The sequence below is a fragment of the Bubalus kerabau genome, chromosome 17, assembly GCF_029407905.1.
Source record: "Bubalus kerabau isolate K-KA32 ecotype Philippines breed swamp buffalo chromosome 17, PCC_UOA_SB_1v2, whole genome shotgun sequence".
NCBI classification, from domain to species: Eukaryota; Metazoa; Chordata; class Mammalia; order Artiodactyla; family Bovidae; genus Bubalus; species Bubalus kerabau.
In genome coordinates, this window is record NC_073640.1 from 56,961,846 (window position 1) to 56,987,115 (window position 25,270).

At 50.8% G+C, this 25,270-nt stretch overlaps 1 protein-coding gene across 2 annotated transcripts in view; it reads left to right on the top strand.

Annotated features, from left to right (window-relative positions):
- The first annotated feature begins 5,331 nt into the window (after positions 1-5,331).
- The window catches only part of HIF3A (hypoxia inducible factor 3 subunit alpha), a 30,238-nt gene continuing 10,299 nt past the window's right edge, over positions 5,332-25,270 (top strand). Inside the window, exons 1-9 of one of the 2 annotated variants that reach the window (XM_055553125.1) lie at positions 5,332-5,357; positions 11,827-12,017; positions 13,435-13,580; positions 15,827-15,911; positions 16,375-16,487; positions 16,992-17,200; positions 18,754-18,860; positions 19,029-19,176; positions 25,010-25,128. In XM_055553125.1, coding sequence (XP_055409100.1) covers positions 5,332-5,357; positions 11,827-12,017; positions 13,435-13,580; positions 15,827-15,911; positions 16,375-16,487; positions 16,992-17,200; positions 18,754-18,860; positions 19,029-19,176; positions 25,010-25,128 — 1,144 coding nt within the window. Of the gene's footprint in view, positions 5,358-11,826; positions 12,018-13,434; positions 13,581-15,826; positions 15,912-16,374; positions 16,488-16,991; positions 17,201-18,753; positions 18,861-19,028; positions 19,177-25,009; positions 25,129-25,270 lie in introns of those variants that run through there. The other variant, XM_055553126.1, reaches the window with a different exon arrangement.

The following is a 25,270-nucleotide window of genomic DNA, read 5'->3' on the forward strand; positions in this document are numbered from 1 at the left end:
TGCAAAGTGAGGTCTCTGCTTTTTAATATACTGTCTAGGTTTGTCACAGCTTTCCTTCCAAGGAGCAAGTGTCTTTTAATTTCACAACTGCAGTCACCGTCCACAGTGATTTTGGAGCCCAAGAAAAGAAAACTTGCCATTGTTTCCACTTTCCCCCTTCTATTTGCCATGAAGTGATGGGACCAGATGCCATGATCTTTGTTTTCAGAATGTTGAGTTTTAAGCCAGCTTTTTCACTCTCCTCTTTCACCCTCATCAAGAGGCTCTTCAGGTCCTTTTTGCTTTCTGCCATTAGAATGGCATCATCTACATATCTGAGGTTGTTGATATATTTTAATATATATGCAAAATTCTTGCCGGCTATAGGTAAAAATGGGAGCCTCTGTAGCCTAAGATGATCGTTAAGAGATTCTTCTTGCACCCCATTCAAGCAGGAACCCAGGAAACCCCTTCTGGTCTGGGCTGCACAGTGCATCGCAACAATCTGGATTCCCGGGCCACCAAATGTCAGAAGACTTACAGTTTTACACACATCTCCTAGGATGGGTCCAAGTGCTGAGACTTGCTCACTGAACCTCGAAGGAGGGATGTACCAGGGAGCAGGGGGACTTCGAGAACTGGGGAGGGGCGTCCTGGCCTCCAGAGTCTAAAGAGAGGTTTCACTGCAGGAGGCGCCAAAGCACTGAGCACTTGCGCAGGGGGACTTGGGTCACTGTACCTATCACCCCCGTGGCGGGGTGGTTTCCTGCATTTACACCAACATACACATCAGAGTCTTTGCAGAGAACCATGTGATGCAAGAGATTTTTAGATGCGTGTGCTTATAGTCGTGCGTGTGAGTTTCACGTGTCTTATGGATGACAGGTGCCGTTGTTACAGATCCCAGATACCTACACGCGTCACTTATCTGGGTGTGCATCAACACGCATCCACGTGCCAGCAGCAACAAGCAGGCTAACATCAAGGTATGCCTAAGGCCAAGACGGGCTCCCCTGGTGGCTCAGCTGTAAAGAATCCGCCTGCCAACGCAAGAGACTCGGTTTCCATCTCAGGGTTGGGGAGATCCCCTGGAGAAGGAAACAGCAACCCACTCCAACATTCTTGCCTGGGAAATCCCATGGGCAGAGGAGCCTGGCGGGCTGCAGTCCATGGGGTGGCAAAAGAGTCGTAGGACACAACTTAGCAACTAAGACATAGATCTCGATCATGGCATGTGCTAGCACGAGCATTTGTCAGAATCCATGTGTTGCTACTGACTCGTGTGTTAATGGCAGCCTGTTACATGACACCTATGTGTGTGACATCAAAATGCACATGGACATGTATGCATGTGGACATGTAGGTAGTGACCATGCCTGTCTGAGCTATGCCTGTTCGCCCTCCAGAATGGAGCCCTTTGACTGGCAGGGGAGTGAAGATTTGGAAACAGCAGTCTGATCTACTTCAGGGTTTTTTTTTTTTTTTTTTAACTAAAAGCATTTTACAGAAATGACTCAGTCACGGAGCAACATGCCCAAGCTCACACAGCTGGCAAGTGATGGAGTAAAAATTTGAACCCAAGCAGGCTGGCTGTAGAACCATGGATCGTAACCACTGATCAGCAGGAAAATAATGGAGCCCACCTAATGGAGCTGTCCTGATGTTCCAGTAAGAGCAGGAATTGCACTTGGCATACAGCCTGTGCATAACACTTAGGACTCGTCCTATTTAATCCATCGTCTGGTTCCAGGTTGGCTTGGCTCAAGTTTGGAGGGATTTTCTGCTCCTGGCAGTGTTCCAGCAATGCCAGCTGACCTTTATAAGCCCAAATTATTAAGAGTCAGAGTCAGGGAAGGGGAGAGCTGAGACAAAATCAAATCACAAGATGGGACTTCCCTGGTGGTCTGGCAGTTAAGACTCAGAGCTCCTTATGCAGGGGGCCCGAGTCTGATCCCTGGTCACGGAACTAGATCTCACCTGCCACAACTAAGACCAGGTGCAGCCAAATAAATAAGTATGTTTAAAAATTTAAAAAAGATTTAGATCACAAGAGGTGGCGGCTGCAGGACGGTTAGGAGCTATTCCCCCCAGTCTCTGACAGCAGGGAGAGTGAGTCATACAGAAGTGAATATCAGCAAGTAAAATGCCCAAGCAGATGTACAGAAAACAGTAGCCAGGAATGCTGACTTGTCAGACTGGGAATGTTCACGGTTCTGAGGTTTAGTTGCTGAACCCTATTTCCCTGTTGATAAAATAAGCATTTTTTCCTCCAATATCCCAAAGCCTAAGACTCCACCTCCATGGCACTGCTTGTAGGCAGAACTCCAAGGTAATGTTCTGTAAAAAGTGTGGCAGATATTTCCCCAAAATAGCTGCAGTAATGTTTCCAGTTCCACATGTTCTTCCCTGTGGAAGCTTGATCTTTCCCATCAAGATGTGGAGTCTCTTTCCCTCCACTAGGCAGTATTTTGTGATTGCCGTGACAAAAGGAATGAGAGGGAAGTGATGCCGCATGACTCCCAAGGCTAGGTCATAAAGGAGGCACGGCTTCTGCAAGTGTTCTCGCTCACTCTTCCTCTCCACTGGGACTTGGCAGCCATGATGGGAGGAAGCCCAAGCAGCCACATGGAAGGCCCACATGTAGATGCTCCAGCCACAGTCCCCAGGGGAGGTTCTAGGTGACAAGCAGCAACAACCACCAGGCAGGTAAGTGAGGAAGCATCAGATCATTTCAGCTTCCCTTGCCAGGGGCCTGGGTTTGATCCCTGGTCAGCAAACTAGGTAGGATCAATCCCATAAGCCATGCAGCTCAGGCAAAAAAAAAAAAAAAAAAGTTCACTCTTTTTAAAAAAATTAATCAATTTATTTGACTACATCATGTCCTAGTTGCAGCATATGGATCTTTGACCTAAGCTGTGGCATGCAGGATCTTTTTATTGCAGCATGTGAAAGCTTATTTGCAGCATATGGGATTTGTTTCCCTGACCAGGGATTGAACTCAGGACCCCTGCTTTGGGAGCACAGAGTCTTAGCCACCGGACCACCAGGGAAGTCCCTCAAACATATCCTTTTAGCAAAAGTTAGAAACTATTTCAACAAACACATTTCCTGTATTGCTTTTGCTGCCAGGAACAACCAAGTGAAGTTTATTGTTAACCTAGATCATAGATGCCTGGCACATCTATGTATATAAGATTTAGTCCTGTTTTAATTTTCGTTTAACATATGCTAGTTTTCCTTGGACACCATAAGTCCTCAGCTTGGCTTTCTGCTGTGAGTTGGATAACCCCTGCTTCCTTGAACAGGACACTGCTTCTCCTGCAGGCTTTTCTAGATTTGGCTTCACATTCACACATCTCTCTCCTCAGATTTAGGACATAGTCCCTCAGTTTATCAAGATTCTTTGGAGGGTAAGCAGCTGACATCAACTCAACTAATCTAAGCACAGAGTAAATAAATAAAACAATATTTAACAACAACAGCAACCACCAAAAACCCCATAATGGTTCCATGATTAAAAAGGTGTTCAGGTGTGGCCAGATCCAGGCACCTAAGTGCTAGTGTCAAGACTATCTTTCACAAACTTTCATTTCTGCTTTCCTCTGCGTTGACATTCAGCTCATAAAGCCTTTCTTGGCAACAGCCCCGTAAGCTCCAAGCTCACATCCCTCTAGCTTGGCAACTCCAGGAGAAAGAGAACATCTTTCATGATAGTTGCAGCAAATGTCTCAGGGCTGGTTGTCACTACGCTAGGTTAGGTCACATACCTTCTCTGAACCAATCACTGTGATCCGAGAAACAGAATAAACTGGCTAGGTCTAGTCCCTGGTGGCTAAGTGGTAAAGAATCCAACTGCCAATGCAGGAGACCTGGGTTCGATCCCTGGGTCGAGATGATCCCTTGGAGGAGGAAACGGCAACCCTCTTCAGTATTTTTGCCTGGGAAATCCCACGGACAGAGGAGTCTGGTGGGCTACAGTCCATGGGGTTGCAAGAGTCTGACATGACTTAGTGACTAAACCAACCTATCACCAGTCGCTGGACCTGGTGATGGGAGGGTTATGGCCAGTCCTGTTCAAATTAAATAGACCGAGGGACTTCCCTGGTGGTCCAGTGGCTGAACCTCTGTACTCCCAATGCATGCGGGCTTGGGTTTGGTCTCTGGTCAGGGAACTATATCCTATATGCTGAAACTAAGAGTATGTTGCAACTAAGGATCCCGTGTGCTGCAACTAAGACCCGGTGCAGCCAAATACATAAATAAGTAAAAGTGCTTTATTTATTAATAAATAAATAAGAGAGAAGAAGTTCCCCAAAAGAAAATTGAATGGGATACTAGGGTGGGCAAAATCCACAGACTTCTGCTATAGTGTCCTTTTCTCTGCCCGAAGCTGTATCCAGAATATTGACCTGCGGTGGATTAACACCCACCTTAGCCTATTGTAACACTCCTCGGTGACCTCGCGTCTCTACCGTCTTACTTACTTCACTGGTAGAAAGCTACAACTTCTCCGCTCTTCTGAAAAGTGGGTGTGATTGAGTTTTGAAATTTACCTGACATAAACTTAATCACTCACCAGCGAGAACCTGCAAAGGGAGTTCGAGAGGCAAGGAGGCGGGGTTGGGGACTGAGGGGTGCCAGACCAGAGGAGCGTGGACCAGGGGGCATGGGAGAGAGATGGAGGGATGAGAGGGTGGAAGGAAGGGACAGGGAACTGAGAGGGAACGGTGCGGTACAGAAGGGGAGGGACTGTAGAACTGGGGTGGGTGGGGTCGGGAGTTGGGGGCGAAAAGGAAAAGCGGGGGGCTTGGTGGGTAGGGAAGATGAGACAGAGTAGGCGGAGCTGGGCGACTCCGGAGGCAGGACTGGGCCACTGGAGGGGGTGGGATTGGAAGTCGGAGGGGCCCATCTGGGGGTAGAAAGTGGAGGGGTGAGCCGGGGGTGGGAGTTAGAGGGTGGGGGCTGGGGTGTGAGGGACAGAGTGAACTAGGTGGGTTCAGAAGAGTGTCGGTGTCGGAACTTGGCGGGATAGACTGGGCCAGAAGGAGAGGCCCGCCGACTGTGCACAGTGCGGGTGACACTGCCTAGAAGTCCGCGGCAAGGGGTGTGGCGGGGTGTGTGTGTGTATTCCTCGGTACCCGCCTCCTGCACACACACACGCCTGGCGTTCTAAGGCTCCGTCTCTGGTCCCGCCTCTTTCTTGGAAGTGACAGACCGATCAGCCAATCAGGGCTGCGGGCAGGGCGCGGGGCAGCCAACCGCGAGGCGGGAGGAGGGGCTGAGGAGGGGGCTCGCGGGACAGGGGAGGGGGCTAGGGGCCTCGAAGGGCTCCGGAGCTGCGACTGGAGAGTCATGGCGCTGGGACTACAGCGCGCAAGGTACTGGGCTTCGCGGGCAGGAGTGATGAGAATCGGGGGCTCTTCTTCCAGCGACCCCTGAGCCGGGTGGGGAAGGAGCGGGTGCAAGCTTAGGACGCCCTCGGACGCGCGGTTGCAGGCACATCCCCGCCGCACTTTCCACCCTAGGGGATCGCAGGAGTGGGGGCATTTCCCCAAGTCCAGGCTGCCACGCCCCTCTAGCCAGGAGCGACTCTGGGGTCTTGATCCCCGATTTCCTGCTGCTCTTGGTTCGCTTCCCTTTCTGATTAGGGGTGAAACTCGGGGTCCCCACGGAATTGGGGTGGTTGCACTTGAGCAGTTCCCGGGCTTCTGCGGGAGGCATTTTCCTTCTTCTGAGTAACTTTTCTGGCCTCCGAGCCCCCAGAATTGAGGTTGTTCTTTGACGCAAGACCCCTGGAGTCCTAGGAAATACGGGACAGCCCCGAATTGAGCCTTCCCAGATAAAGGGAATCCCTTAGAATTGGGAGTCAGCTATTGATTAAAGAGAGAACCTCCATAACTGGACCCTCCCTGATACTGTTTCCCAAACCTTGGGTTGCCTAGAAATAGGCAGAGGCGGTCACCTTTCAGAAGCCACCTGGGGGACCCTTCCTAAGGGCTTTTCTTGTATTCTTGTGAAAGGTAGGGTCATCCCTTTAATAATAGGAAAACAGCCTGACCCACTTCCCAAAGTCTAGCCTCTTATCTGACTCCTCCAACCCCACCCAGTTCCTGTGACAGTGGGAAGCAGCACCCAAGCCTTATTTGGGAAGACCCCAGAGAGGGTGCTGTGCCTGCTTCAGTGCGAACTGTGATGGGCGCGCCCCCTGCCGCAGCGGCCAGCTAGGTCATCCTGGGCACGGAGTGGGTTTCTGTGTTCCCTTCCCAACAGGTGCAGATCTGCTGGGCAGCACAGGGAACGGGTGTTCTGGGTCCACAGCCAGGGGGTCCTGTCTGGCCATGTTTTCATGGGACCCCGGAAAGTATCTCAAGCCCTTGATTTCTCCTGTCCAATCTGAGGCATCCAGGAAGCCTCACCCCCTTCCCTCCTCCCTGGCTTCACAGGTCTGATTGGATCTGTCTACACCCTCATGTTTTCACATCCCTCCCCCCCTCACCTATACTCCCCCCTGCAATTCTATTCCAGTCTCTGGCTCTGGGCCTGCCAGGGAAACTCTATCCCACCCTTTCTGGGCCAGCCCTGGCCCAGCCCCTCCTGACTGGGTGGGGGCCCCTCTTGGCTGAGCTGGGAGCGCTCCCCCACTCCCCATCTAAGGACAGCCCTTTCCTTTGGTGTCATCTGAGCCTGCGCACCACCCCCTCATAACTTGCACCCGGATCCCGGCCACGCTCCATCCCCTCCTGCACCCCTAGGATGGCATTTGGGCCAAAGAGGGTCTGGGTGATGGTGAGTGGGCCCCCATACTCCCTTACTGCTTCCCCCTCTTCCAGCTCTGGCTAACTGCCATCCCACCCCAGGCAAGGGTGATTCTCGGGAAGCCCCGATGGGCACTTGGCCCTGGGTGTCTCCCAGGTCAGAGGGTTCCCAGAGAACATAGGACTTGGGGTACAGGCACCCCACTGGATTACCAGGTCCTTGGGAATGCACAGAGTCAGGAGTAGAGAGAATCCCCCAACCCCCTTCCCCAAGTCCCTTCTCCAACCCAAACCCTGCCTCTGGCCTTTTCAGCCCACCTCAGGGCAATGCCAAGAGGATCCTTGCATGGATTCAGCCTAAGGCCCCCCAGATCCTCTATACTTTTTGCAAGACCCCCAATACCCAGTCTATTGTCTGGAGAGACGCAGGAGCAGCCCTGAATGTGGGGCCAGTGTCCCCACTTTCTCTGTGCCTTTGCTCTCAGGGGCAAGTTCTTCAGGGCAGGGAAGAAGTGGGCTTCTCCCTCTCCTGGTGTGTGTGGGGGGGCACCAGGCCCTAGTCCCCATCCCAGGCCTTACCCTGGGGCCTCCCAGTCTGGCTCCACCCCCTGTTCTCTGCTGGAACACAGAGGAAGGGTGGCAGGGCTCCAGCTGCACGTCTCAACCTGGGCTGAGTGCCAAGGGGCTGGACCAGGGCTGGGCATGGGGCCAGCTGGGGAAATCCAGAGGCAGCAGGGGTGGGAGCAGGGGAAAGGACAGGGGTCCACTGGGCGGTGGAGGGGCCGGACAGGGGTCCCTTGGGTGGCATGCCCACCAAGGCATGTCACTTAAAAGCCCAGGCCCCAAAGTCAGGGTTCAAATTGTAGCTCACCAGCTTCCTGGCTGTGTGGCTTTATGCCAGCAGGCTGCTCTCTGAGCCTCAGTTTCATAGCCTGGAAAATGAGGGTTCTACTTCCCGTTTCCTGCACCAGATCTGGATGATGAGTGGTGATGGCACAGACCTTTGAGGCAGAATACTGCATAGGTGGGCAATAAACTGTGTTCAAGTCAGACAGGATTCTGGGCAAAAGCAAATGCATGGTTGGATTAACAGAAGCGTTGAGCATAGCTGCGCATTGGTGGAGGGCCCTGGGATTACCAGCTTGGTGACTTGGGCTGGTAATGCAATTGCTTGGAGACTCAGTTTCTGACTCTGTAAAAGGGAGATCACTTTTCCAGGTGCTTAGGGTTGTTGAAGGGAGTTAATGGGGTCTCTAAGCTCATGAGTTTTCAATACACCAGCGCTATCATTATTATTAGTATCAGTATGATTTAGTCTTTTTCTCAAAGTATTATGTAAAAGTCACATGTGTGATTGCACACGCACACTACACCACGGGGTTACCACCAAAGCCCAAGGGTTTCTCAGAGCCTGTGAGTCTCCTAAACCTTCTATCCCTGATGTGGACAAAGAGGGAATAATAAAAGTTGCCTGCAATGCTGGAGACCCAGGTTCGATGCCTGGGTTGAGAAGATCGCCTGGGGAAGGGGATAGGCTACCCACCCCAGTATTCTTTGGCTTCCCTGGTGGCTCAGACAGTAAAGAATCTGCCTGCAATGCAGGAGACCTGGGTTCGATCCCTGGGTTGGGAAGATCCCCTGGAGAAGGGCATGGCAACCCACTCCAGTATTCTTGCCTGGAGAATTCTGCTGCAGTCCATGGGGTCTCAAAGAGTCAAACCTTTATATAGCATTGACCAATTGCCAGCCTCAATTCTAAGCCCTTGACATACAGTAACTCATTTAGTCTTCACAACAGCCCCATGAGTATTTGTTCTGTTCTTGGGCGCAGGGAGGCCGTGCAACTTGTCCAAAGTCACACAGCTAATAGGTCATGGAGTCGAGACTGGAATGCTGAACCAGAGGAATTAGCCCTGACTCTGTTTAAAGAGAAAGGCCAGGGACTTCCTTGGTGGTTCAGTGGTTAAGGCTTTGCCTTCCAATGCAGCCGGTAGGGGTTCCATCCCTGGTCAGGGAGCTATGACCCCACATGCCTCAGGGCCAAAGAAAAACCCCAAAACAAGAAAACAAGCAACACTGTAACAAATTCAATAAAAATTTTAATAATAATAATAAAATAAAAATATGTAAATAAATACAGGGAAAGGCCAGAGACCAGGAGAGGCCCACCCACACTTTCTGTCAGAATATCCGGAGAGCAGGCTGGGAGCCAGAGGGAGGGTCCCACCGCAGCCACCAGCTAGCTCCTTCTATGAAGGGAGGAGTCGGCCACGAGAGGAGTGTAGAGCCCAGCTGCCAGGGAGGTGGGGGGCCAACCCCACCCCTACCCCCGTCCCTGGTCCCATTCCCTGTTCCCTCCGTCTGGGCCCCCAGCTCAGTGAGGCCCGCCCACCCCCACCCTCTGGGCAGGAAGACAAACAAGGCTGGAACAGAACGGGACAGGAGGACGGAATGTCCTCTGGGCAGAGGAGGACTGGAGGCCCCTGCCCCCCGCCAGCCAGGAGGGAGGGGATGAGGGCAGTTGCTGGCTCCCTCCACCCCTCCACCCAGCCTGTCCCCTTCTGTGCCTCCCTCCTGCTTGCATGAGATTTTTCCCATCTGTAGAGAGACAGGACGGAGAAGGCAATGGCACCCCACTCCAGTACTCTTGCCTGGAAAATCCCATGGACAGAGGGGCCTGGTAGGCTGCAGTCCATGGGGTCGCTAAGAGTCGGACACGACTGAGCGACTTCACTTTCCCTTTTCACTTTCATGCATTGGAGAAGGAAATGGCAACCCACTCCAGTGTTCTTGCCTGGAGAATCCCAGGGACGGGGGAGCCTGGTGGGCTGCCGTCTATGGGGTCGCGCAGAGTCGGACATGACTGAAGCGACTTAGCAGCAGAGAGACAGGAGGCACCACGCGCCTCCCTCCATTGCCTGGGGGTGGCGCTGCAGGGCTCCTGTTTGGGGGTGTGGTTGATGCCCCAGAAATGGCCTCTGGCTTTTAGGAAGGTCAGCTTCCCCTTCTCGGGTTTTGCTTCCATGGAGGCTGTGGAAGGGGCCGGGCCGGGGTAGGGGGGGGCGGCGAGGGATGGGTGGTGGGGGGGGGATGGGGGGTTGGTTCATAAGAAAAGAATTAGAAGGAATTAGAAGAACGAAGGCTTTGAAATCTCACTGCCTGAGTTCAGATCCCAACTCTTCCAGTTAATGGCTTTATGACTCTGGGGCGAAGGACTTACCTTTTCAGAGTCTCAGTTTCCCCTTTGTGAAATGGAGGTTTCAGAGCCTAGGCTTTCTTTAAAAAAAAAAAAAAAAAAAAAATTATTTATTTGGCTGACTCCGGTCTTAGTTGCCCCATAGCATGTGGGATTTTAGTTCCCCTACCAGGGATCAAACCCTTGTCTCCTGCATTGGAAGGTGGCTTCTTAACCATTGGACCACCAGGGAAGTCCCTGCCTAGGGCTTTCTTAGGATTGAATGAATACACGTAGGCTGAGTCCTTACTTAGTGCAATGCCAGACTCATAAATACTTAGCAAATTATAGCTGCTTATTAATGGTTTTTCATACTGTCCACGGGGTTCTCCAGGCAAGGATACTGGAGTGGGTTGCCATTTATAGCCAACTCACTGGAGAAGACCTTGATCATGGGAAAAATTGAAGGTCAAAGGAGAAGGGGGCAGCAGAGGATGAGATGGTTAGATAGCATCACTGACTCAGTGAACATGAATCTGAGCAAACTCCAGGAGATAATGGAGGACAGAGGAGGCTGGTGTGCTATACTTCATGGAGTCACAAAGAGTTGGACATGACTTAGCAAGGGAACAAAATTTATGGTTTTTTATCAATAGTAGTATCTCAATATAGATAAGATTACATATACTATACTATATGTAACATACTTTATCATTTTTTCCCAAAAAACTATAGAGTTTGGATTCAGAGAGACCTGGAATTTGACTTTTAAGCCAGTGCAGAAACAGGAAGAAGTACTAAAACCTGGAGATAATCCAGGGCCATACAACAGGAGATGAGGGTTTGATCCCTGGGTCGGGAAGATCCCGTGGAGAAGGAAATGACAAACTACTCCAGTATTCTTGCCTGGAGAATCCCATGGACAGAGGAGCCTGGCAGGCTACAGTCCATAGGATCGCAAAGAGTTGGACACGACTGAAGCAACTCAGCACGTACATACAACAGAGGAAACTGAAGAATTCAGGCAGACCAGTGTTCAAACCTTAGCTTCACTCCTTGTGGGCAAGCACTGCACCTCTCTGTGTCTGGGTTTCATAAGTTCAATGGGGATAATGTTATTATCTTCCTCCTAGGGATGTCTGAGCTACATGGGTTAATTTACACACATGGCACAGGGTCTGACATAATAGTAAAAGCTGGATAAGTGGCAGATATTTATGAAAACAATCAAACAAACAAAAAAACATGATAACTTTCTACTTCCAACCCCACACACAGAATTCAAGCATTTGAAATGGATTAAAGGGCAGGGGTAAGTGGTTAGCCATTGGCTGAACAGAACCCCTCAGGACCCTAGGGATGGTTTGCTGTATCTCCCTGGCAGGGGCCCGGGAAATGGGTCGTTGGACTTTGAGATCTGTACTCCAAGATTCTGAGAACTCAGCTCAGCTGAGGAGGGAAAAGGGCAGGAGATGGGGTTCAGGGAGGTTGTAGGGCAGAGGGCCTGGAGGGGGCTGCAGGCATTTTCTTGTACCCTCCCTCCCCTTGTTCCTGGCCATCGCTGACAGCCTCCTCCCAGTAGGAGGCCTCCCTGTTACCCAGTCGCCCCAAGCCCGGGGAATAATCAGCAGATAAGTCAGGGAGGGGACAGGGCGGCCCTGGGCACGCCTTGGAGAGGAGTGAGGCACCGGAGGGCAGCATGGGCTGGCGCACGGACAATAAAAACCGAGGCTAGGAGCGACTCGATAGTATAACCCACCCAGAGAGCTCCAGGAACTCGCCCGGGCCACACAGCGAGGCCTGCACAGTCGCGGTTCTGACTTCTCTGAGACCCATGTGGCAGCACCCCACGTGCTTGCCGCATCCAACTCTTTCCCTTCCCGGAGCGCCTCCAGTGAACGCAGGCCATGCCCGCAGGTCGAGCACGGAGCTGCGCAAGGAGAAGTCCCGGGATGCGGCCCGCAGCCGGCGCAGCCAGGAGACCGAGGTGCTGTACCAACTGGCGCACACGCTGCCCTTCGCGCGCGGGGTCAGCGCCCACCTGGACAAGGCCTCCATCATGCGCCTCACCATCAGCTACCTGCGCATGCACCGCCTCTGCACAGCAGGTGAGCCCCGCCCCTGGGAATTCCCACCTGGGCAAGGTCCCGCCCTCGGAAAGGTACCTCCCGAGGAGACCCCTCCAGGAAGCCGCGTCCCGACAAGGCCCCGCCCCCAGATGGCTTCCCGGAGGAGCCCCGCCCCTCTGGAATCCAAGTCCCCGGAGAGGCCCCGCCCCTTCGAGTTCTGGCCAATCGGAATCCAGTCCTAGGAATCCCCGTCCTCTTCGAAGTCTGATATTTGTTAGGCCCCGCCCGTTGGAATGCTCCCTTGCATAGCTCCGCCTCCTTAGAGTTAGATCTCTAGGAAACGGAGAAGGCTCAGACCTGAAGAATCCGCCTGCAATGCAAGAGACCCGGTTCCACACCTGGGTCGGAAGATTCCCCTGGAAAAGGGAATGGCTACCCACCCCAGTATTCTTGCCTGGAGCGTTCCATGGACAGAGGAGCCTAACGGGTTACAATCCATGCGGTCACGAAGAGTCAGAGAGGACTGAGCGGCTACCACTTTCATTTCACTGTTTCACTAAACTCCCTAAGGCACCTGGACCCTTAGGATTTGGTCCCCTGGGAGATCGTCCCAGCTAGGCTCACTAGTTATATTGTTTGTCCCCTTGAATTCCCACCCTGTTAAACTAAAAGTTAGCAGGAGGCTTTCTCTCTCTCTTTCTCGCACACACACCCCTTGGAATCCCAGGACCCTGCAAAGATTGTATTATGGGGAAAGTGGAGTCGTCCTCTGGAGACTCTGCCCCCTTAGACTTTCCTGTCTTCTGTCCTCCTTAGAATTCTGTCGCTTGGGAGTCCCTGCTTCTTTAGAATTCTGCCCATCTGGAAGGTCCTGCCCAAGAATTCTGAACCTTTGGCAAGCTTGGCCTCCTTGGAATTCTGACTCCCCTTATACCTTGGCCTCTTAGAATTTTGACCCCTGGGAATTTCATCCCGTTAGGATTCTGCCCTCCTCAGGGTTCTATTAGGGGCTTCGCAGATGGCTCAGTGGTAAAGAATCTGCCTGCAATGCCAGAGACTCAGGTTTGATCCCTGGGTTTGGAAGATCCCCTGGAGAAGGAAATGGCAGCCCACTCCAGTATTCCTGCCTGGGAAATCCCATGGACAGAGGAGTCTGGCAGACTAAAGTCCCAAAAGAGTCATAGTACACTACTTATTGACTAAACAACAAGAGTTCTATCCCCCTGGGATACCCCTGCCTTCCTAGAATTCTGTACCCCTGGGAGGCCTTGTTCTCTTAGAATTCCAGTTCTCCTTGGTCCTTCCCTCTTCCTTTGGACTCCAAGTCACTGGGATGTGCACCACTCACCTGGGGGTACCTGTAAGTCCCTCTGAGTGAAGGAAAGCAGAGGGAGGCTAGCCAGGGCGGGCTCACGGCTGACTGGACACACCCCATCCATCCTGGCCCGGACACCAGGGGAGTGGAACCAGGTGGGAGCAGGGGGCGAACCGCTGGATGCCTGCTACCTGAAGGCCCTGGAGGGCTTTGTTATGGTGCTCACCGCCGAGGGAGACATGGCTTACCTGTCAGAAAATGTCAGCAAACACCTGGGCCTCAGTCAGGTAAGAGGGACTCCTCCTTTGTGCAGGCGATGCTGGGATACGGATGGCACCAGAACCACCTTAGCCCTGCTTTTACAAGGCCCACAGTGCAAAGGGGAGGCAAATATGTCACCAGACAGGAAAATTTGGAATGGGTAGGGCTGGGGTGGTGGAGAAGGCAATGGCACCCCACTCCAGTACTCTTGCCTGGAAAATCCCATGGGCGGAGGAGCCTGGTGGGCTGCAGTCCATGGGGTCGTGAAGAGTCGGACACGACTGAGCAACTTCACTTTCACTTTTCACTTTCATGCACTGGAGAAGGAAATGGCAACCCACTCCAGTGTTCTTGCCTGGAGAATCCCAGGGATGGTGGGCTGCCGTCCATGGGGTCGCACAGAGTCGGACACGACTGAAGTGACTTAGCAGCAGTAGGGCTGGGGTGGGGCAGCTAAAGGGGCTGTACAAGCCCGGCGTGGACGCTGGTACCTGACCCAGACTGGGAGGGAATCAAGGGCTTCCTGGAAAAGACATCTGAGCTAAAACCTGAAGGACTTACCCAGTCAAAGGGTATGGTGAATGGTTGGGACCACCAAAGGCTAGGAATGTACATGGACAAGGAAACAGAATATGCCAAGACACAGATGTGAGATAAAAGCAGAACCTTTGGGGACATTTTTCCGAGTTAGGTGCAGAGTGCAGTGAGAGAAAGTGACAGAAAGGCTAGAGGTCAAAATTTAGGACTGAAATAGAAGGTTTGTCTCCAGGGCACTGGGGAGTCATGGAAGGATTTTAAGCAGAGGAGAGATTGTGTCAGAAAGGTGCAATCAGATTTTCATTTTAGAAAGATCCCTCTAGCTACTGCACAGAGATAGAATTGGAGAGAGTGAACCTAGAGGCTGGAAACTCCATAAAATGGTGGATGTGGGGTCCCAAATGGGAGAAAAGGAGTAGGATGAGGGGCCCGGGGATGGGGAGACAAGAGGCTTAGGGAGTAGAACTAATTTCAGCTCATCTTACACCCAGTCCCATGAGACAGCTACTGTTTTTTTTTTCTTATATCACATAGATGAGCTCCACTGCTGCTGCTGCTAAGTCACGTCAGTCATGTCAGATGAGCTCCACAGTTGGCATCTATTCCTTTCCCCTGCCTTGTTATCCCACTCTTTAAAAAAGAAAATTTATTTATCTGTGTCAGGTCTTAGTTGCATCATGAGGGATCTTTTGTTATGGCACATGGACTCTCTGGTTGTGGCCTTCCTGGCTCAGTAGGTGCGGCTCTCAGTCTTAGTTACTCCTCGGCATGTGGGATCTTAGTTCCCCAACCAGGGATCGAACCCACATCCCATGCCTTGCAAGGCAGATTCTTAACCACTGGATCACAAGGAAAGTCCCCATCCCACCCTTGATGCCAACTTCTGTTAGTTTGAGCTCAGAGAGGTGAATGTTCCAAGGTCCCAGAGCTAGGAAATGGCAGAGCCAGGACTCCAAGATCTCATCACTCCCCTGTTCAGCTTTAGCTCTGACCACTACCTCTAAGATAATGTTCCATCATTTCATCATAAGGGCTTCCCTAGTAGCTCAGCTGGTAAAGAATCCGCCTGCAATGCAGGAGACCTGGGTTCGATCCCTGGGTCGGGAAGATCCCCTGGAGGAGGGCATGGCAACCCACTCCAGGATTCTTGCCTGGAAAATCCCCACGGACAGAGAAGCCTGGCAGGCAACAGTCCATAGGGTTGCAAAGAGTTGGACGCAACTGAGCGACCAAGCACAACACAGCACAACCCTGCTTTAGTTTTCTTTGTATCGGTTAGTATATTGTTTTATATGGCTCAGACGCTGAAGAACCTACCTGCAATCTGGGAGACTCAGGTTTGATCCCTGGTTTGGGAAGATTTCCAGGAGAAAGAAATGGTAACCCACTCCTGTATTCTTGCCTGGAAAATCCCATGGACAGAGGAGCCTGGCAGGCTACAGTCCATGGGGTTGCAAAGTCAGACATGACTAAAGCGACTGAGCATATGCCCCACTACCCAGTAAGCTCTGAGAGTTAGGGGTTTTGTCTTTGTAGTTACTTCTGTGCCCACACCATCTAGAAGAAGGCCTGGCATGCTGAAGAAATGAATGAATGAATAAATAAGGAGACTAGGAAAATAATCCGGGTTCATGAATTGGGGCAGGGTGATGAGGATGGGAAGGGTGAGATGGGTCAGAGGCCCTTGTAAAAATGCTTTTCCTCCAAGGCACCCCTCTGCTTCCCTCCCTCCCAGCTGGAGCTGATCGGACACAATATCTTTGATTTTATTCATCCCTGTGACCAAGAGGAGCTTCAAGATGCCCTGACCCCCCGGCAGAGTGAGTTCCCTGGAGGTCTCTGCCCTTAAATTACAGAAACTGAGGCTTCATCCTGCCCTCAGCATATCCTCTCCCCTCTGGAATCAGTTCAGTTCAGTTCCGTCGCTCAGTCGTGTCCGACTCTTTGCTACCCCATGGACTGCAGCACGCCAAGCTTCCCTGTCCACTGAGAAAAAAAGATGGGAAAAGAAGGACGCTGTGGCCCTGCCCTGGGGGAATGCAGGGACTCACCCCGCTCTGGGGGGGCAGGTCTTAAAGAGCGTAACATACCCCTGGGAGACCCTCTCTGGTTTCAGGTCTAGATTTTGAGGATGAGGCTGGGAAGAGTTTAGTAACCGGGGTGCTGGAGGGACCTGGGCCCTGTCCTGAGCTACCTGATGACCAGCTCCTCCGTCTCCTGGCCCCTCCCTTCCCCTCCTCCCTCAACCCCTGCCCCTGCCCCCGACCCCACGGCCCTCCTCAGGCCTGTCCAAAAAGAAGCCGGAGGCCCCCACGGAACGGTGCTTCTCCTTGCGCATGAAGAGCACCCTCAGCAGCCGTGGGCGCACCCTCAATCTCAAGGCGGCCACCTGGAAGGTGGGCAGGACCTGGCCTGGAAGGGAGGGCCCCGCCGGGGCTGGACCTGAGCCCTTAAGTTCCCACAGCGGGTTGGAGTCCGGGGATCTCCTGGGCCCAGGATCCAGTGGGGCTTTCTCAGGTTGGGTCTTGGACATCCTCTGGGTACTTAGGAGGTTGGGGATCGGGTGGTCCTTGTATCCTTCCTTAGTCTGGATCTCTGTGGGCCTGGTACTGGGAATTCTCAGCGTCCTGAGTCTGGAGTCTTCATGGGGTAGGAAAATCGGGTCCTCAAAGCTCCCTGTGTCTTAGAATCTGGAGATTGTCAGAACCTTCTTAGGTTGGGGTCTCCATAGGGTCGGGGTCTGGGGGTCCTCAGAGCTCCCTGAGCTGGGACTCTGAAATCCTCAGGGCTTTTTTCTTTCATTTCCCTAGGGGAGGGGCCCACAGGAACATATGTCCCAGCCCCTTGGGTAGCCCCAGGCCCAGGTACATCACCCTCTTGCCCCCAACTACCCCCACCAGGTACTACACTGTTCTGGACACATGAGGGTCTACAAGCCCCCGGCACAGACTTCCCCGGCTGGGAGTCCCAACTTGGAGCCCCCTCTGCAATGCCTGGTGCTAATCTGTGAAGCCATCCCCCACCCTGGCAGCCTGGAGCCCCCGTTGGGCCGAGGGGCCTTCCTCAGCCGCCACAGCCTGGACATGAAATTCACCTACTGTGATGAGAGGTGGGCAGGAGTCAGGGGCCCACCGACCACCTGCCAAGCCCAGCTTCTCCCCTTCCTTTCTGCCCAAGTTCACTCACCGTCTCCTCTCCTACCCACCACCCCCAGTTTCTCTCTCTGGTCTGTTTCTGGCTCTCTGACTCCATCTCTCTGTCTTGATATGTCTGCCTGTCTTTGAATTGTCTGTGGGTCTTTTTTTTTTTTAAACTTTTGGCCATGCCTCTAATCATGGGGGATCTTAGTTCCTTGACCAGGGATTGAACCTGACCCCCTGCATTGGAAATGCAGAGTCTTAACTTCTGGACATGCCAAGGAAGTTCCCTATATGTGGGTCTTCTTATCTGAGTTCAGACTGTTCGAGTTCAAATGCTGGTCGTGCATCCTTGGCCAAAGGACCTCACCTCTCTGTACCCCACTTTCCTCATCCGTCCTGTGAAGTGAGAAAACAGCCTACTTAGAACAGGTGTTCTAAGCACTCAGTGAGTTGCCTGGTGCAGAGTAGCCTAGATGTGCCTATTTTTAAAAAATAATTATCATGATTACTTTTTATTTCTATTCGTTCTTATTTTTCTTTTAGTGATGTTCTTTCTTCCTTTCTCTACCCCTCTCCTATTTCTTTCACGTTCTTTTTTTGTCTTTCTTTTCATTGCTATCCCCATTTTTACCTTCTCCCTCCTCCCCTATTCGAGCTTTCCGGGTGGCTCAGTGGGTAGAGAATCCACCTGCAATGCAAGGCTGCGGGTTTGATCCTTGGGTCAGGAAGATCCCCTGGAGGAGGGCATGGCAACTCACTCCAGTATTCTTACCTGAAAAATCCCATGAACAGAGGAGCCTGGCGGGCTACAGCCACCAGGGTTGCAAACAATCGGACAGGACTGGAGCGCCTGAGCACGCACGCACGCACGCACGCTCCTCAGCTGTTAATTTCCTAAGGCTGCTGTATCCTGTTACCACATACCTAGTGGCTCAGAACAACGCATATTCTCTATCTCAGAGTTCTGGAGGTGACGTCTGAGATGAGTCTTATGAAATGAAAATCAAGGGCTGTGTTCTTTCCAGAGGCTCCAGGGAAGAATCCGTTTCCTTGCCATAGAAGCTTCTGGGGGCCCCGTACATCCCTTGGCTCGTGGTCCCTCGCTCCACCTCAAAGCACATCACTTCCACCTCTGCCTCCATCATCGCATCTTCTGTTCTCACTCTGACCGTGTGCTCCCCCATCTTGTAAGGACTCCCGTGATTACACTGGGCCCACCCAGGGGATCCAGGATCATCTCTCCATCTCAAGATCGTTAACTTCATCACATCTACAAAATCCCTTTTGCCGTAGAAGGTAGTGTGTTCACAGGTTCGGGGAATTAGGACGGAGACATCTTCAGGGGCCATTATTCAGGCTGCCACTCTCCTTTTCCTATTCCTTGCTCTCCCTTTGAGAGTCTCTGTTACAAGCCTGTCTCTCTGTCTTGCTGGCTTCAGCCCCGTGTCCCCGTCTCCTTCCTTTCACCCACCCTCCACCTCAACCAGTTGAACTGACCTAGGCTCCACTGCACCCACCTCAGGATCGCGGAGGTTGCCGGCTACAGCCCCGACGACCTGATTGGCTGTTCTGCCTATGAGTACATCCACGCGCTGGACTCGGATGCAGTCGGCCAGAGCATCCATACGTGTATGTGTTCAGGTTCCATTTCCAGTGCTGCATGGCGCCAGCCAACACCAGCTCCACACTCCCCAAGCCCCAGGGAACATTCTCTTCCCTGACCCTTCATACCCCATGCCCCGCCCCCACTGCCTTCTCTCCTCAGTTTCCCTAACCCCTCCCCATGCCCCTCCCCAGTGCTGAGCAAGGGCCAGGCAGTAACGGGGCAGTACCGCTTCCTGGCCCGGAGTGGTGGCTACCTGTGGACCCAGACCCAGGCCACAGTGGTGTCAGGGGGCCGGGGTCCCCAATCTGAGAGTATCGTCTGCGTCCACTTCCTGATCAGGTAAGCGGGAAGGAGGTGGGATGTCTGTGTGCATGGGTCTGGTCTGCATATGTATGAACAGGTATGTGTGTATATGTTCAAGTGTGCATGTGCACGGTGCACACATGTGAGAGGAAGTGTGCACATGTATATAGAACACGTGTGACTGATCACACACAGGCATCTTCATGTCGACACAAATATATGAGTGTGTGCCGTAATTTAAATGAAAAAGACTATTTTCAAGTTATAATAAGACAGCTGAATCGTAGGGCCTTTTAAAAAATTGACATGTAAAAAAAAATTGACATGTAATTTACATGAGAAGATTCACTCTTTTTTTGTATGTGGTTCTGTGAGTTTTTACAAATGCACAGAATTGTGTAACCCCAACCACAGTCAGGCTATAGAGTAGGGAATTTCCTGGCAGCCCAGTGGTGAGGACTTGGCTTCTTTCTTGACTTTCACTGCTGGGGCCAGGGTTCAATACCTGGTTGGGGAACTAAGGTCCCACAAGTTTCACAGCAAGGTCAAAAAAAAAAAAAAAAAAAAAGCTATAGAGTAGTTTCATCACCCCCCAAAATTCTTATATAGTGAACCTCAGCCCACCCCCTAATGGTCTCTGTCCACCAGTGATCTAATCTCTGACCCTAGAATTTTGCCTTTTCTAGAATGTCATGTACACTAAATTCTATAGTATGTAGTCTTTGAGCCTGGTTTCTTTCACTTAGCCTAATAGATTTTAAATTTATGTTGTGGTGTATATCCATCAGTTCCTTTTTGATGCTAGGTAATCTATGCTATGAATATGTATGGACCACGGTTTATGCATTCCTCAGTTGGAGGACATTTGAACTGTTGACTATTTGGGTGATTACGAGAAAAGGAAACATTCTCATCCATAATATTGTGAGGTCATGTTTTCATTCCTCTTGGATCAACACCTCGGAATGGAGTGGATGGGCCGTATGGTCGGTGTATGCTTAACTTCAGAAGAAATTGCCAAACTGCTCTCTAAGGTGGCTGTGCCCTTTTGTATTCCCATCAGCATTGTGTGAGGGTTCTAGTTCCTCCGCGTCCTTGCCAGCATTTTATTTTATATTGTCTTTGTTTTCATTGTTGTTGTTCAGTCGTTGTGTCCCACTTCGAAACCATGTGGATTGCAGCAAGCCAGGCTCCCCCGTCCTTCACTATTTCCCGGAGTTTGCTCGGATTCATGTCCATTGATTTGGTGATGCTGTCTAACCATCTCACCTTCTGCCACCCCCTTCTCCTTTTGCCTTCAATCTTTCCCAACATCAGGGTCTTTTCCAGTGAGTCAGCTCTTCGCATCAGGTGGCCAGAGTATTGGAGTTTCAGCATTAATCCTTCCAGTGAATATTCAGGGTTGATTTCCTCTGTCTTCATCGGAACCATTCTAATGAGCATGTAGTGGTAAAGCATAGGCTCCTCCCCTCTTCCATCATGCATCTTAGAAGTTTTTCACCATGACAACATGTGACAAGGGCAGCTAATTATCACCCAAGACAGAGAATTACAGCTTTTCTTTGAAGTCTGTCTCCCAGGACATGGCATTCATTTCTAAAGCCATAGGAGTTTCCTTGGGTCTTTTTTTGTTTGTTTGTTTACTTGGCTGAGCTGAATTTTAGTTGTGGCATACGAACTCTTAGTTGCAGCATGCAGGATCTAGTTCCCCGACCAGGGTCAAACCCGGGGCCCCTGCATGGGGAGCATGGAGTCTTAGCCCCTGGACCACCAGGGAAGTCCCTCCCAGGGTCTTTTTGATCAAGAAGAGATTGTATTAGAAAACAGAGGTTGGTAACAGGAATATTTATGCAAGTCTTCATACACAGGAGAACAAGCCTGGTCATCTTCGAAATGCTCTCCCATCAACCTCCTTTCAAATCAGAATCTTTGAATAACTTGTAGCCTTGAGAAGAATCAGAGCAAAGGAGAGGGAACCTGCACTCCTATCTCTTCTGGAAGCTCCTTTTATTCATTATGAAGACTTGCCTTTGGATGGCCAGGCCCTGGAATTTCAATCTTTTCACCCTCTAAGCAAAGAGCAGGCCTGGGGAGTTCAGTTTTACTGGCAGAAAATGGATGAAGCATGAATAGGAGGTTACTCAGTAACAGTGAGGTCCCCTGTCCTTTGCTCTGATTCTTCTCAAGGCTACACGTTATTCAAAGATTCTGATTTGAAAGGGGGTTAACTGTGAGATGAGAAGCATTGAGTATGAATATTGAGTGGCGTGCAGCTGCATGGGTCTCTGTGCCTGCTTGAGTGCTGACACTGTGTAGACTCCATCCCTTCTCTTCCACACCTGAGCCTCCTTCCATTGCCAGTAGCACCTGCTCCATAAAAATAAAACTCATTTGCACGGGGCACTGACAGCATTCTACACCATGGGCTTTGTGCTCACAAGAAGCCCGTGAGGTACAGCCGTTATTTCGATCCCCATTTTAACGGATCATTTATTTATTTTTGGCTGCATCAGATCTTAGTTCATATGCAGGGTCTTCGTTTCGACGTGTGAGTTTCTCTGTAGTTGTGGCGGATGGGCTCCAGAGCGCGTGGGCTCGGTCGTTTGCTGCAAGCAGGCTCTCTAGTTGTGGCAGTGTGGGCTTAGTTGCCCTGAAGCATGGGGGATCTTAGTTCCCTGACTAGGGATTGAACCTGTATCCTCTACATTGGAAAGCAGATTCTTAACTACTGGACCACCAAGGAAGTTGCTCCATCCCTATTTTGGAGGAGGGAAAACTGAAGACCAGAGAGAGGAAGTCCCTTGCCCGATGTCACACAGTTAGCTGAGTTTTGATCCAAGCAGGTCTGGAGGACCCTTCTCCTTCTGTCCTCAGTCTTTCCCAACATCAGGGTCTTTTCCAGTGAGTCGGCTCTTCACATCAGGTGTCCAAAGTATTGGAGCTTCAGCTTCAGCATCAGTCCTTCCAAGGAATATTCAGGGTTGATTTCCTTTAGGACTAACTGGTTTGATCTTGCTGTCCAAGGGACTCTCAACAGTCTTCTACAACACCACAGTTCAAAAGCATCAGTTCTTTGGCACTTAGCCTTCTTTATGGTCCAACTATCACATCCATACATGACTGGAAAAACCATAGCTTTGACTATATGGTTTAATGTAATTAATAATAGACTATTAAATTATTGCACATTATGTTGTAGGGACATGTGTACATATTCTAATGCATACAAAAATATCATTTCAACATGTAATTGATATTAAAAATTATTATTTAAGAAGTTGTAAAGATTTCTTGGCCATGCTGAGTGGGATGTGGGATCTTAGTTCCTGCATCAGGGATCAAACCTGAGCCCTCTGCATCAAAAGCTCTGGAAGCTTGGAGTCTTAACCACTGGACTATCAGGGAAGTCCCCTAAAAATTATTGAGACTTTTAGATTCTTTCTTCATACTCAATTTTTCAATCTAGTGTGTATTCTATTATTTTTAGTATTTTATTTATTTATTTGGCTGCTCCCAGGTGGCATGAGAACTCTTTGATCTTCGCTGGGGCATGTGGGATCTTTAGTTGCAGTATGTGGGATCTAGTCCCTTACCAGGGATCGAACTCAGGCTCCCTGCATTGGGAATATGGATTCCTAGCCGCTAGACCATCAGGAAAGTAAGTCTCTGGGGTGTGTTTTACACTGACCTGCTCTGCGTGCTCAGTCACTTCAGTCATGTCCGACTCTTTGCCATCCCATGGACTGTAGCCTGCCAGGTTCCTCTGTCCGTGGGATTCTCCAGGCAAGAAGACTGGAGTGGGTTGCCATTTCCTTATCCAGGGAATCTTCCCAACCCAGGGATTGCATTGCATGCAGATTCTTTATCACTGAGCCACTGGGGAAGCTGTTTACACGACGATACATCTCAGTTCCAACCAGCCATGTTTCAAGTGCTTTGTTTACTGGAAAGGTGTATAATACCTTTTGTAATTACATAGATAGGGCTTCCCTAGTGACTCAGTGGTAAAGAATCCGCTTGCCAATGCAGGAGATGCAGGTTTGATCCCTGGGTTGGGAAAATCCCCTGGAGAAGGAAATGGCAACCTTCTCCAGTATTCTTGCCTGGGAAATCCTATGGACAGAGGAGGCTAGCAAGCTACAGTCAGTCCATGGGGTCACCAAGAGTCAGACGTGACTTAGCAACTAAACAACAACAATGACGTAGATACATTTACCAACAAATAATGTCTTTTACTTAAGGTCTGTCTTTTCCTATTAGCATTTCCCACCATGAAAGCCGGAAGTCTTGTCTGTCTTGTTCACTGTTGAAACTCCAGTGCCTGGCACATAGTAATTGCTCAGTAAACAATGATGGCAAATATATAGAGCTCATCCTGTGCCACAGTTCTATGCATTTGACATATACTAACTTATTTAGGACTCATGACAACCTGGGGAAGAGGCACTATTATTATCCCCACTTTACAGAAGGGGAAAATGAGGCCCAGAGAGGTTCAGTCATAGGCTCAAGGTCACACAGCTTGTACGTGGCAGAGTTGGAATCTGAATCCCAGGCTGCTGGCTGCAGAGCCCTTGCTCTTAACCACTAAGTATTTCTGGTTGTCTAGGAAAGGGCTTCTGAGGTGGCACAGTAGTAGAGAATCCGCCTGCCAATGCAAGATGTATAAGAGATGTGGGACCAATCCCTGGATTGGAAAGAGCCCCTGGAGTAGGAAATGGCAACCCACTCTAGTATTCTTGCCTGGGAAATCCCATGGACAGAGGAACCTGGTGGGCTCCAGCCCACGGGATCACAAAGAGTTGGACATGACTGAGCGACTGAGCACGAACAAGGAAAGGTCTGGAAGGAATGAATATGTGCATTCCATGTGGCATGTAGGCACATGTGTTAGCCCCAGTGTAGAGAGTATGTGTGCCTACCTGACCAGGAATACACCTGGGGGTATATGAGGGTTCCCATTTGTGCCTGTGAGTACGGAGTGCATGTACACGTGACTGTATGAGCCTCTGTTTATCTAGAGGGGTGGGTCAACTTTGGATCCAGCCTCAACTGGGATGTTTCCAGCCCAGAAGGGGTGGGTGAGGATGGGGCAGGGTCCCAGCTTCTGGAAGAGCTGGTGGAAGGACCACCCACACTCCATCCTGGAGAGTGTTATGCAAATGAGATCCAAATGAGGGTCTGGTCCTCCACCCCAGGCCCCATTATCCAGAAGCCAGGTTGCAGAGGGAACTTTTGGATTGCTTCTGCAGCTAGAGACTGGGGAGGGAGGGGGCGGCAGGAAGACACAAGGGACAGAAGCATATATTTATAAATTCGTTCCTTTGAATGTGGCAAATGTCTATGAATAGAAGCTTCCTAAATAAAATCTTATTCATAAAAATATATCCCTATAAATTCTTCATATTTGGTAACATAAGAATATGGTACATATATAGTCTTTATCAATACATTTATAAGAATGCGTTTATAAGTAAATGTCTATAAAGAGAATATTTAGTTCTCATGCCTTTCAGGCTCCCTGTTCTCTGCCCTTCATGGCCCCAGTCTCTCTTCTCTTTCCCTCTTCCCAGGCTGTGCTAAATGCCAACTCTTTTTTTCCTGCCTTTCCTTCCACAGAGGGAATTTGGGAAGACACCCTTAACTTTCTTTTCAATGCTATTCTTAATATAATAAAAAAAAAAAAAAGCAGTCAACAAAATTTAAATCTTTAAAACAAGTCAGCATGGCAAATTATTTTCTATACAATGCCCTCCCACCCCTGGACTAGATGGCCTCCTGTAACAGGACATCACTAGGAAGGGACTGCCTAGGGGTGGGGCCAGGCACCCTCCCTGACTCCCACTCCCCTTTCTGCCCTGTACCCCAGCCGAGTGGAAGAGACCGAAGTGGTGCTGTCCCTGGAGCAAACGGAGCGACACTCTCGCAGACATGTTCAGCGGGGCAGCCCCTCTCAGAAGGATGCTCCTAATCCTGGGGACAGACTTGGTATGGGGCCGGGCTGGGGCTGGGTGGGGTTGTGTTCCCAGGATGCTCGGGAGAAAGCCCAAGTCCCTTCATCTGACCCACTTGGCCCCGTGTGACCTGCCTCCTGCCTCCTTCCCCTTCTCATTCACTGTCTTATCCACAC